The sequence below is a fragment of the Polyodon spathula genome, chromosome 5, assembly GCF_017654505.1.
Source record: "Polyodon spathula isolate WHYD16114869_AA chromosome 5, ASM1765450v1, whole genome shotgun sequence".
NCBI classification, from domain to species: domain Eukaryota; kingdom Metazoa; phylum Chordata; class Actinopteri; order Acipenseriformes; family Polyodontidae; genus Polyodon; species Polyodon spathula.
In genome coordinates, this window is record NC_054538.1 from 48,952,897 (window position 1) to 48,966,832 (window position 13,936).

At 38.7% G+C, this 13,936-nt stretch overlaps 1 protein-coding gene and 1 long non-coding RNA gene across 2 annotated transcripts in view; one reads left to right on the top strand and one right to left on the bottom strand.

The window, feature by feature from the left end:
* The window catches only part of LOC121316013, a 105,073-nt gene that overhangs the window by 38,939 nt on the left and 52,198 nt on the right, over positions 1-13,936 (top strand). The gene's annotated exons all lie outside the window — the stretch shown is intronic.
* The window catches only part of LOC121316011 (Golgi resident protein GCP60-like), a 42,855-nt gene continuing 30,602 nt past the window's right edge, over positions 1,684-13,936 (bottom strand). The window contains exons 5-8 of the mRNA XM_041250688.1: positions 11,921-12,095; positions 3,329-3,500; positions 2,616-2,897; positions 1,684-2,342 (exon numbers count right to left, since the gene is read on the bottom strand). Of these exons, the coding sequence (XP_041106622.1) occupies positions 2,128-2,342; positions 2,616-2,897; positions 3,329-3,500; positions 11,921-12,095 (844 nt within the window). The 3' untranslated portion in view covers positions 1,684-2,127. The remainder of the gene's footprint in view (positions 2,343-2,615; positions 2,898-3,328; positions 3,501-11,920; positions 12,096-13,936) is intronic.

A 13,936-nucleotide genomic window follows, 5' to 3' on the forward strand; every position in this document is an offset into this window, starting at 1 on the left:
ATTTTTAATTGATTTGTTTTTTCATCCCCCCCCCCCCCATTTGTTCACATATTGAAAGTGTTGAGTAGGTTGTGTAAATCAAAAGGAAAAAAAATTATATATATATATATATATATATATATATATATATATATATATATATATATATATATATATCCGATTTAAATGCATATAAGGACTGTACTGTAAGCACTGTATGTATATGCATAATGGTTTTAATTTCACCAGTGAGTTTCTTTTTAATGGACTAAATGGTAATGTTTCACAGAGAAACACTGTGAAGGCACGAGGCAGTATACTAATGACATACAGAGGTGGGCACATCCCACTATTTGTTGGAGCGTAGTGTATGTTAATAAGCACAATAAGAACAGAAAATGCAGTGATAATGTTAAATGACTTAATTACTCAACCACTGTAAAAAATAAAACATTCTAAAAATCAGAAAATTTACAGCAAAAGGGAAAGAAAAGTATTATATACAAACTGGATATCAAAGAACAAACAAGCATAATGACCAACATACGCAAAACTAGAATCACACACCAGTAAAATGACTATATTAAGTTATGAAAAAAATACTTATAAAAGTTAACAAAATGCAGTAACTAACTAGTACAAAGATAACTGGAGATAGTGGGCCACTGTTTACACTAAGTGCATAAAGTAAGTAGATTTTTTTTTTTTTTTTTTTAAAGCCAGAATACATGCAGATAAAAACAACTGGGTCATTGGATCTAGATACACCCACAGAAACATGTGGACTCTCACAGCTTACTTACATGGCGATTTAGATGTCAGTATTTTGGATTTATAAACAATAAGAGATATATGGCTTCTGATGACTCAACTTTTAAACATTAAAGGCAAAAGTGCAAACAATTGTCACACTAATTTTCAGTGAACTGAAAACTGAATGTTTTTAAATGATCCAACTACTTCAATATTCATAACCTGTGTAACTGAAGCACATATATTAGCATGAGGAAATTAAAACAAGACACTGAAAGCCACTAGTCTCCATTTCTTGTGTAGTGTTGCATTTCAAGGAAAGAAGGTTCACAACACTCAGTGACAAGTATTCATGAAATTCAAATAGGCAATTAACTCCAGATAAGGAAACCGGATGTATTTCATTTTGTGTTAACGGAATCTTCACAAAACAAACATTAGGGTTCTAGTATGCTAAAACGCAAAATCTGACACATTACAGTTATCCACAATTAGTAGAAACAGTATTTGCATAAAAGCAAAGTATTATATTCTAATCTTCGAGTTACACTTTTTTTTGTTGCATAAAATGTATTGAAAACATAAAAGCCACCGCTTTCAGGGTAAGTGTGTTTTTAATTTGCAGGGGGAAATCTGTCCAGAAGCACTGGTTTACAGCTGTGTTTTTTGCTTGTTGATGCAAAGTTTGTTGAGCGTTTAAATTTACTGAAACACGTTGCATCTTTGAAGTGTAAATTAATTTTACAAAATTGTGTACGTTTATACTGGGTTGCGACCCACCACGGGCCGGTGTACTAACAATACCAAAAAATAGGCCACGTTTTAGTAAACATTTAAAAACTAATAAAGAAACAATTAATATTAATTTAGTATTGAAATATGTTTTAATCACTAATAATAGATGTACAGGCAGCAATTCGGGGGTCAAGCATCAATGGGGGAAAAATAAGCTCCCACATAGTGCAAATAAATCACCTGTTCTGTCAAATTATAGTATGCATGCTTCATAATCAGAACTATTATTGCAGTTAAAAAAGAGAAGACAAACACTACAAGTTATCAAAAGTAATCAAGACTTAGACACTACTAGTTAATAGCCAATTTTTATTTAGCAGGACAAGTTTTATTATCATTATACCAAATGCTTCTGGAGCTAGACCTTATGTAAAACAACAGGTTGATATAATCATCTCAACTTATGTATCCAACTAATTCAGAGGAGGCCGAGTCTCAATATAACTAACACAATATCATAACTGTACAGGTTCCATATGCACCAGCTCTGAATCAGTGATTTCTATACAGAGAGGACAGATGTTAGAATTCAAAATGGGAAATCAACTACTAACCCACACTATGGTCCATCTTGCAACCCCAGTGTCTTGTGACTTGCTTTTATCTGGTATAATAAACTCTGTAGTACACGGTTTTTGATCTCCATAACGAGTAGGAGTTGTCAAATTTTAGAAGGTAAACTCCTCTCCCTGGGTACTGATGGCTGCCTGCGTACACCTCCTCATGGCAGTCTCGCCTGTACACCGGCACAATCTCATCCACCTGAGGCTTGTTGGCATTCTTTTTGGATTTTTCTTCTTCGCTTGGGTTCTCTGCTATAGAAAAACAAAGCAAACAAAATGCACCATTTACAATTATATACTGAACCAAAAAAACCCCCACTGTAATAAGCCCTTTTGGTTCTTTATAGAAGACTCAACTCTGTTCTTTATTACTGGTTGGCGTATAGCCATACTTTATCTTTGATGTGCTGGACTATAAAATATGCATAGTTCCACAGTGCTGCCTCCATCAGCACCTTTCAAAATCGCGCAAATACACCCAAAATATTTTCAACCGGTGAACATCAAATCTTGTAATTCTTTTACCTTCCTCCTCCTCTTCATCACTTGACTCGCTGACGTGAACACTAACTGTTGTGTTGGGAGAATCTGTCCATTCAAAATAAACTCCAAAACCAATGTCATAATGATCTGTGGCAAATTCCCAAAACAGATAGGACCCCTCTTCATGTGTAGGAACACGGACTGTCACCACTTCCCCTCGACCCACTGTGATCACAGAGTCTGCATCCTGTCGGATCTTCTCCTTGAAGTCTTTAATTTGCGGCCTGGTCCACATGGAGGGCGCAGCTATAACAGGGGATGCATCTATCAAAGGGATATATAAAATAAAAAAAAGTATTTAAGAGGCTTTTAAATTAATTTTTACAAACACGCAGAACTTGCCAATGAGAAGCAAGCTCTTGTTTACAGTTTTATCCTGCTTGGATTAGGCTGCCTGCAAGACTGGTCTCTTAACATGAACATTGTAAAAGTTCCAGATTGACCTTCCAAGTATGTCCTAAGGGCACTGAAGTGATTAAGCAATGGAGTACAGGCAATTCTATTTTCCTTCTAATGTGTCCTCATAAAGTGGTGCTTCATGTCAGGGCTATACCGCAGGAACAATTAAAAAAAGTAATCAGAAAAGAAAATAATAAAAAAAGAAGGTGTGATGTTCTAAAGACCTCCATTTAGACATTTCAGGTGATGTACATTACTCTTAGCATTAAGTTACCATATTGCTACAGATATTGTACCTTTTGGTCCACTTTCTGACACTCCCTCTCCTAATTCTGGCTCAGGCTCTTTCTCAAAGATTTCTGTGTGAGAACTGGCCTGTCCATTAACAGTTGGGCTCTCTCCTGGATGGACCTTTGCCGCCACTGCTGAGGCCACTATTGCAGATTCCTGTTGCTTCTGTAGGGCTGCCTGCAAAGATTTAAATGATTATACTTGCTAGTTAGTCCCGCCAGTGTTTAGATCTTTCAAGTAATTTACACAACATTTACCATTTGATTTGTGCCCTCTTATGGTGGATCATTACTAAAGACCTTTACCAGGGTTTTCCAAAATCTTACGATTATTTTCGGGAATGATCAGTGTCTATTTTTTGGCATACTATTGTATTGTAAGGCGATATATAGTACATAATATCAATATATATGCACCAAAAAATCCACATGTTTTTCCCTTTGTTGTGATATCGTAAAAATGTGTACCCAGGTGCTTGTCAAGAGTTATATGGTATAGAGGCTGTATGCCTTTAAGAAAGGCATGATGGGATATCAGACGAGCCCTTGTGAGCCGACATACACAGGTGTTGTATTAACACCAGCAGAATACGGTAACCCCAGTTTTAGGGATGAGACGATACACTAAGTTCACGATATGACACATATCACGATACACAAGCCACGATATGATCTGTATCGCGATACATATTTAATTTTTAATAATTCGATAGATACTGTAAGATGTTCACACATATATATATCATCGAGATTTTTAACTCTGGTCGTTAAAAAGAATAGAAATTCTCTGGTCGTTGACACCTTTCTTAAATCAGCATGTCTACATGTATGGCAGCCATTCCATTCCAGTGTCTGTTGAATTCCAACACAGGCACACCTCATTCTACTGAATGAGGTACTGATTAGGGGATCACCTGAACCAAATCTTATTTAATGAGGAAAAGTATAAAAACCACTCCTGTAGTCATCACTATCCTCTTGCAATAGGACCAGCTGGATGGCAAAACAGTGCTAGTAGTACCTCAAAAGTAATTGGAATCAAAAAATAACTATTGACCATGCCCAAAGAGTTGAAAAGGAAAGTTTTGAGTGAGGAAAAGAAGGGTTCAATTCTGGCTTTACTGGCAGAGGGATACAGTGAGCGTCGGGTTGCTTCCATCCTTAAAATTTCAAAGACGGCGGTTCATAAGAACAAGGTCAAGCAGCACACATTGGGGACAACAAAGCTACAGACCGGCAGAGGGCGAAAACGACTCTCCACTGACCGGGATGACCGCCAACTCATTCGAATGTCACTCAGCAACCGTAGGATGACATCAAGTGACCTACAAAAAGAATGGCAAATGGCAGCTGGGGTGAAGTGCACGGCGAGGACGGTTCGAAACAGGCTCCTAGGGGCAGGGCTGAAGTCGTGCAAAGCTAGAAAAAAGCCCTTCATCAATGAGAAGCAAAGAAGAGCCAGGCTGAGGTTTGCAAAAGACCATAAGGATTGGACCGTAGAGGACTGGAGTAAGGTCATCTTCTCTGATGAGTCCAATTTTCAGCTTTGCCCAACACCTGGTCGTCTAATGGTTAGACGGAGACCTGGAGAGGCCTACAAGCCACAGTGTCTCGCACCCACTGTGAAATGTGGTGGAGGATCGGTGATGATCTGGGGGTGCTTCAGCAAGGCTGGAATCGGGCAGATTTGTCTTTGTGAAGGACGCATGAATCAAGCCAAGTACAAGGTTGTCCTGGAAGAAAACTTGCTTCCTTCTGCTCAGACAATGTTCCCCAACTCTGAGGATTGGTTTTTCCAGCAGGACAATGCTCCATGCCACACAGCCAGGTCAATCAAGGTGTGGATGGAGGACCACCAGATCAAGACCCTGTCATGGCCAGCCCAATCTCCAGACCTGAACCCCATTGAAAACCTCTGGAATGTGATCAAGAGGAAGATGGATGGTCACAAGCCATCAAACAAAGCCGAGCTGCTTGAATTTTTGCGCCAGGAGTGGCATAAAGTCACCCAACATCAATGTGAAAGACTGGTGGAGAGCATGCCAAGACGCATGAAAGCTGTGATTGAAAATCAGGGTTATTCCACCAAATATTGATTTCTGAACTCTTCCTAAGTTAAAACATTAGTATTGTGTTGTTTAAAAATGAATCTGAACTTATTTTCTTTGCATTATTCGAGGTCTGACAACACTGCATCTTTTTTGTTATTTTGACCAGTTGTCATTTTCTGCAAATAAATGCTCTAAATGACAATATTTTTATTTGGAATTTGGGAGAAATGTTGTCAGTAGTTTATAGAATAAAACAAAAATGTTCATTTTACCCAAACACATACCTATAAATAGTAAAACCAGAGAAACTGATAATTTTGCAGTGGTCTCAATTTTTTCCAAAGCTGTATGTATGTATGTATGTGTGTGTATATATATATATATATATATATATATATATATATATATATATATATATATATATATATATATATATTACACACATACACAGTGCCTTGCAAAAGTATTCAGACCCCTGACCAATTCTCTCATATTACCAAATTACAAATGGTACATTGAAATTTCGTTCTGTTTGATATTTTATTTTTAAACACTGAAACTCAGAATCAATTATTGTAAGGTGACATTGGTTTTATGTTGAGAAATATTTAAGAAAAATAAAAAAAAAACTGAAATATCTTGCTTGCATAAGTATTCAACCCCTGTGCTGTGGAAGCTCTAACGAGGGCACAATTACCTTACCATTGGCCTCCACCTGTGAACCATTAAAGTTGCTGTCACATTTTCTGAATAAAAACCCCACTGTTGAAGGATCATTGGCAAGGCTGTGAATCTGAAGGAAAATGAAGAACAAAGAGCATTCTACAGAAGTTAGAGATAAAGTAATACAAATGCATAGGTTAGGGAAAGGGTACAAAATAATATCCAAGTGTTTGGATATCCCAGTGAGCACAGCTGGATCAATAATCAGGAAGTGGAAGCTGCATCACACCACCCAGGCACTGCCAAGAAAAGGCCATCCCTCAAAACTCAGCGCTCAAACAAGAAGGAGATTTGTGAGAGAAGCCACAGAGAGGCCAACAATCACTTTGAAGGAGCTACAGAGTTCAGTGGCTGGGAGTGGAGTAATGGTGCACCAGTCAACCATATCAAGAGCTCTGCATAACACTGGCCTATATGGGAGGGTGGCAAGAAAGAAGCTGTTACTCAAAAAGTACCATCTGAAAGCGCTTCTGGAGTTTGCCAGAAAGCATGAGAGTGACCCAGCTGCGATGTGGGAAAAGGTTTTGTGGTCAGATGAGACCAAGATAGAGCTTTTTGGCCAAAACTCAAAGTGCTTTGTGTGGCGCAAACCTAACACTGCCCATGCCTCAAGACACACCATCCCTACAGTGAAGTATGGTGGTGGCAGCATCATGCTGTGGGGATGCTTCTCATCAGCAGGGACTGGGCATCTTGTTACAATTGAAGGAAGAATGGATGGAGCAAAATATAGGAAAATCCTGCAAGAGAATCTGCTTCAGTCCGCTAAAAAACTGAAGCTTGGGAGGAAATTCACCCTTCAGCAGGACAATGATCCGAAGCACAAGGCCAAAGCAACATTGGAGTGGCTCAAGAACAAAAAGGAGAATGTCCTACAGTGGCCCAGTCAAAGTCCTGATCTCAATCCCATTGAGAATCTGTGGCACTATTTGAAAATTGCGGTCCACAAGCATCGTCCAACCAACCTGAACAACCTGGAGCAAATCTGCCAAGAAGAATGGGCCAAAATTACTCCGACACTGTGTGCAAAGCTGGTACATATTTACCCCAAAAGTCTTAAAGCTGTTATTGTAGCGAAAGGTGGCTCTACCAAATATTAATGTGTGGGGGTTGAATACTTATGCAAGCAAGAAAAAAAGTTTTATGAGAGAATTGGTCAGGGGTCTGAATACTTTTGCAAGGCACTGTATGTATGTGTATGTGTATATGTATGTGTGTATGTATGTATATATATATATATATATATATATATATATATATATATATATATATATATATATATATATATATATATATATAGAACTATTCTGTTTCTGTGTGTGTGTGTCACATACCTATGGAAACTTTTTTCACATTTTGTTGTGTCAGTGCCTCAGAGTCTCAGGCATTTAAATGAGGATTTTTTTCCACTTATCTACACACCATACTCCACACTGCTAAGGGGAAAAAAGTTTTTATTGAGAAGAAAATTATATTAAATACAAAACTGAAAGATCATAATTGGATAAGTCTCCACCCCCCAAGTTAATACTTTGTGGAAGCACCTTTGGCAGCAATTACAGGTGTGAGTCTGTTGGGATAGGTCTCTACCAACTTTGCACACCTAAATTTGGCAATATTTGAACGTTCTTTTTTACAAAACTGTTCCAACTCTGTCAAGTTCCTTGAGGAGCGTTGATGAACAGCAATCTTCAAGTCATGCCACAAATTTGATTGGACTTAGGTCGGGGCTCTGACGGGGCACTCAAGGACATTTACCTTTTTGTTCCTTAGCCATTCCAGTGTAGCTTTGGCGTTGTCATGCTGAAAGGTGAACTTCCATCCCAGTTTCAACTTTCTTGCAGAGGGCAGCAGGTTTTTCTCAAGGACTTCTCTGCACTTTCCGCCATTCATTTCCCCTTCTATCCTGACAAGTGTCCCAGTCCCTGCCAATGAGAAACATCCCCAGAACATAATGCTGCTGCCACCACAATGCTTCACAGTAGGGATGGTGTTCTTTGGGTGATGCGATGTGTTAGGTTTTCACCAAAGATAACGCTTTGCATTTAGGCCAAAAAGTTCCGTTATAGTTTCGTCAGACCATAAAACTTTTTGCCACATGGCTACAGAATTTCCTGAGTCTTTTTTTGCATACTTCAAACGGGATTCAAGGTGGGCTTTTTGAGTAACGGCTTCCTTCTTGCCACCCTACCATACAGGCCAGATTTGTGGAGTGCTTGGGATATTGTTGTCACATGCACACTTTGACAAATCTTGGCCATAAAAGCCTGTAGCTCTTGCTAAGTTTCCATTGGCCTCTTGGTAGCCTCTTTGATCAGCCTCTCTGATCATCTAGGCAGGGTCTTGGTGGTGCATTACACCTTCCACTTCTTCATAATCGTCTTGACCATACTCCAAGGGATATTCAAGGCCTTTGACTTTTTTTTATACCCATCCCCTGATCTGTGCCTTTCACAACTGTATCCTGGGGTTCTTTTGAAAGTGCCTTGGTGCTCATGGTTGAGTCTTCGCTTTGAAATGCACTACCCAGCAGAGGGAACCTACAGGAACTACTGAATTTATCCTGAAATCATGTGAATCAGTACAACTGAACGCAGGTGGAGGCCACTTGGTATGTGATTATAGGAGGCGATTGATCATTCTAACTTAGGATTGCTATTACAAAGGGGGTGGACACTTATCCAACCAAGCTATTTCAGTTTTTATTTTTAATTAATTTTCTACAAATTTGTAGAATATTTTTTTCACTTGGAAGCTGTGAGGAAGGATGTGTAGATAAATGAAAAAATAAATAAATAATGCATTTTAATTCCAGCCTATAAGGCAACATATTACAACTACACAATTAAAAGGTTGAGTCACCAATTCCACACACGTTTTCAGCCAGTCTTGTATTGCAGGGGCTGTGATGCTCCAAAAGCACATTTTACTATGAGCGGTGCTGAATGCACTGATGGAGTACTTTGACAGACACTACAAGCAGACCACTACTATAGCACATGCTTAAACCATGTGCCAGAATGCACCTTTAATCAATTTTAAAAAATATTTTCCACTGGGAGGCCACACTGCCCCCTTGGTGCTACACGACATGATGACATCGGTGCCCCCTATTACCTTGAAAGTGACACGTATCTTAAAACTGTAAGAACAATTCAACAATTGATAATTTTATGTCTATCTGGGTTGATTAGTTCCAATTTAAATTGACGCGTTCCAAAGATCGAGGATTTACTATGAACACACATTCACGCACAGACACAAGGAATGGTTAATCAATAGTAGTATTTTATTAAGTACAAAAAGAATAAACAGAAATCAGAAAAGTCATAAAGTAAATCTTAGTCTCTAAGCACAAACAATTCAAAAACCTCTCACTGCACTCATGCTGGCTAGCAGGCAATTGAAATATGACACCGCCTGTCTCCTCACACACAAACTGCAGCGCGCACTAGCTGTGACGTAGCTAGTCATTCGCTCAAACGCATCCACATCCAAGCACACAGCCTCAACTGAGATGGCGCAGACAATCTTAGAATATATCACACTAAGCTTCTTAATGGTATATAGATTAAGTATATGGCAAGTTTACTTTTAAAGAAATTCTTCATACAACAATGAGGTAGATTACTTATAGTTACTTCATCAAGTTTCACTAAAAGTTAATTCACACACAAAGTTGTGTAATCTAAATAAATTAACAATTCAATTCTATGTGAATGTGTTACAATTAATTAATTTAGTTCCATGAAAGGAAAATGGAATTATACTCAACAGTTCCTTGAAGCTTAGGCTTTTGGTCTGCTGGCTTGGAAACTCAAAGTGTCCTATACAAAAAGCCCTCCTCTCAAGGAAATCTTCAATCCCACGTTGGATCAAACTTGGCAACAAATCTTTCAATTCTCGATAGAATCAACAAACAGCTGCAACAAAGTCTGCAGTCCTTAGTATAGAATTGTCCTCTTCACCGGGTCTTTTAGCTACGCAGGTAGCAGGGCAAAGTTTCTTTTGGATACTGAAGTTGAAAGCCCTGCTTTATGCGGACCTCTCTGGTTTGAGGATGTGAGAGATGGCTAAAGCCAATTATTTCACGGAATTACATGGTCTAAAAATAGGTATTTCAGCATATTTCATGATTAAACATAATATTTATTATAGCAGAAAAAATAGCATTGCCACAAAGAAAATGTATCCTTTTCTTAGAATTATCATACAACAAATGTTCCTAAATATTTAAATGCTTGCCTGAAAAACAGTAAATGCTGAATTGTAGAAAATTTCATTTTTTATGTCCATCTATTACCACTGGGTCATTCCACGTCAACTAAACCAGACCAGGTCCGACATTACAATTTTCCCTTTCCAGTCTGATGTCGGACCCTGTCTGACATCATCAAAAAGACATAAAGCACAGGTCTTGAAAACGCAAAGGAAACATTTCAATGGCCACGCGAGACCAATAGGAGGAGAATGAAGCCAAAAAAAAAGGGGGCATATCCAATAGCCCCATGCACCACAGAGATAACACGGACATAAACAAAGCAGACAGCTGTTTCTGCATCCAGCGCTCAATGAACATCAGACATTTGCAGAGCTTTTTGAAATGTTATAGTAATAAAATAATGACTTTGATCACATTATTGAGGAGTTTGGTGATAAAACAGTGATCAGGAGAAGAATTATCAGTATGCACATCTATAAAGAGGTATGTGAAAAATACAGCGAAAAGGGGTGGGGCTTGGCTGGACATACAGTATTTAACAATTGGAACTGTAATGCAATAGTACTGCATTGTATGCAACACTAAAATCTTTCGATTACTGGTTATTAGAAAGTGTACTGCTTAGTTTATTGGCCTTTTTTATTGACGCAAGCAGCACTGTTTAATAGTTTTCTTCTAAATTTGAAAGAATACATTTAATTTATTAAAGGCAATGCAACTGGAACTATTGTCAAAATATGGTTTTGGAAAGAAATGTTCAGTAAAGCAAAGACGATATGTTCTTGAACTTGTTTAGGTACTTGATAAGCTAAAATGAAATAGATTAACACAGACGTGATAATTTTTAACTTGATTTTATGCTTTATTAAATTTTGAAAAACATAAGTTTCTAGCAGTTTAACAAAAAATAACACTGTAAAATTATTAATGGAATAAAATGTTGCAAACAAGGGATATTTCGAAACCAAACCTGTGTATTTCTTTATCGGTGTTGAGCATGTAGGAAAAAAAAAAAAATAGGAAAAAAAAAAGTATTTTAAAACACAAAAAAGTTGTTTTCCTAAAATTGAAGTCTCAAAAAGGTGGAGCAACTTTTACTACTGTGCAACCTATACAAAGATTTTTTACAGTAAAACAATTTGTACTTCAAAACGATAAATTCTCAATTAGTGCCACTAATTCCAGAACTAGCCCTAATTCTCAGATTTACCCCCATCCCCTTCCAGCCCCTCATACTCTCCATTATAACTGGGATGAAAATCCTTATACTAAGATTCAGCACAAATTAAACAAGGTTCAGAATTGTGCAAAATCCCCAATGCTATTTATATGGATCGAGAGGTATTCCACATGGTAAAATAGAAAATTAACCTGAAAGTCAAACTTGTCTGTAACAAGACATACTGGAGTGCAGTTATAAAAAATAAATAAGTAAATTATAAGATGTGTATACTGTTACAGATGTAAATTTACTGTGAACATGTTGTTTAGTCTTCACTTTGTATTTATTTCCAGAGGCTTACGGTTCTATTTTTAAATGTAGTATTCAATACAGGACTGACTATATAAGTAACTGGTCTAAACTACCCAACAAAACTGTACCTGCTGCTGTGCCAGCTGAACTTGGTAGAGCTGCTGCATGTACTGCTGGTAGTGCTGCTCCTGGAGCTGTCGGATCAGGATCTGCTGTTGTTCAGAGTTTCCTGGGTACTGCTGTGCTGCATACTGCTGGAACTGCACTGCTGTCTGAGCATTCAACGCTGCCATGATCTGCTGCCTAAAAAAAAAAAAAAAAAACACACACACAACAGGTCATGCTGAAGGTCACTGCTTGACAAGCAAAATAAACATGGACGACTACGCCCAAACTAAAGCACTATTGGTACACCTGTAATAGTCCGACTACACTCGCTCTATACCACGCACAATTTTTTTTGAGTTTTCCAATTTTGCCCTAATTTACCAGCACGGTTATTTTATTCAGAAACAGCAATGAAACCACAAGGGGAGGGAGATAAATTAGTTCTGTACATCTGTCTTCAAAGCATGAAGGGGGAGGTAAAATTGCTTCATTTTACCTGGCTCAGACTGGGGTGGAGGGTGGTTTTAGTTGTATACATAAATAGAAATGGCACAGGATGGGGTGGGAAGGTGGTTTATGGATTATTAGACATGAATAGAAATGATAGGGTTTAACAAGTACTGCATTGGTAATTACAATACAAATTTGTATACAGTTTGTAAACAAGTTTATTCTGTTATTTTGTTTATTGCATTTATATTTTTTCATTGCATTTATATAGCGCTTTTTATACGGAAGCACAGAAAAAAGAACAAACCACAAACCTGACTTCTACTATACAGTGAACTCCAACAAGTATTTGGACAGTGACACAATTTTTGTTGTTTTGGCTCTGTATTCCAGCACTTTGGACTTGAAATGATACAATGACTATGGGGTTAAAGTGCAGATTAGATTTTATTTGAGGGTACTTTCATCCATATCAGATGAACCGTTTAGAAATTACGGCACATTTTTTACATAGTTCTTACATTTTAGGGTACCATGATTTCCATTACATGAGAGTAGATGTTGAACTTCATGCTGATTTGAACTCTGCTCTTGCCAAGATAAGCACCATCTAAGACGGAGCTTTGCAGTAAATTAATGTGATCCAGCTGCATCTCCATCCATTTGCGTTGTTTTCCATCTGATGGTGTAGACATCCTTCTGTCTGCTGTTGATTGCTGAAGTCTAATGCTTGCTCCAGGGATTTTGCCTCCCCAGCGCATCAGCATACACAATGGCTGCAATACTGGCTCCGGGGATCAACCCAGTGTGGTCTCCCCAGCGCATCAGCATGACAACCGTCTGGATTGAGTTAAATAGGGTACATCTCTGGGGTCTTCAAGTGGGCATCTTCCATCCTCTGTGTTTCGTTGACTAGCCCACGACACCTCAAGAGGGCTCAACAGTGACTCTGGCGTCCCAGCATTACCCCCCTCCATCCCCCACTCAGCTCAGTCAAGCTTATTTACCTGTACATCAGCGTTGATCTCTTTCCATCGTGCTTGAGATCCCCATCTAGAATCTTTCTGTCTCAACCACAGCCAGTTGCTGCTCCTTTCTGCTGCTTCAGATAAGTTTCTTCACTGTGAGACACAACTCTTGGCCACTGAACCTGACGTCTCTGAGAAACCGGGTTGTAGAGTGTGCCACAAATCCTCAACAACCCACCTCCACTGGGTAAACCCTGACTCTCCATCCTCGCTGTTCCGCTTCAGCAGCCAGTTGAGCGTACCGAAGTTTCGTCCTCTCATACGCCTCAACCACAGCATCTTCCCATGGCACTGTTAACTCTACCAGATGAACAAGACGTGCTGATCCAGACCACAAGACAATGTCTGGTCGAAGGTTAGGGGTACTTGGACAATTGGCTTCACAGCTGTTTCTTATTAGGCAGTGTGTTTGTTTGCACCGTTAGTGCATGCACAAGAGAGCTGTCAATGTCTAGTCTTGATTCTAGGCTTTGCATTTGCCTTTGGAGTCTGCTGGTGTCTGACAACATGAGGACCAAAGAAGTGTCAATGCAAGTAAAGCTGGCCATCATGAGGCAG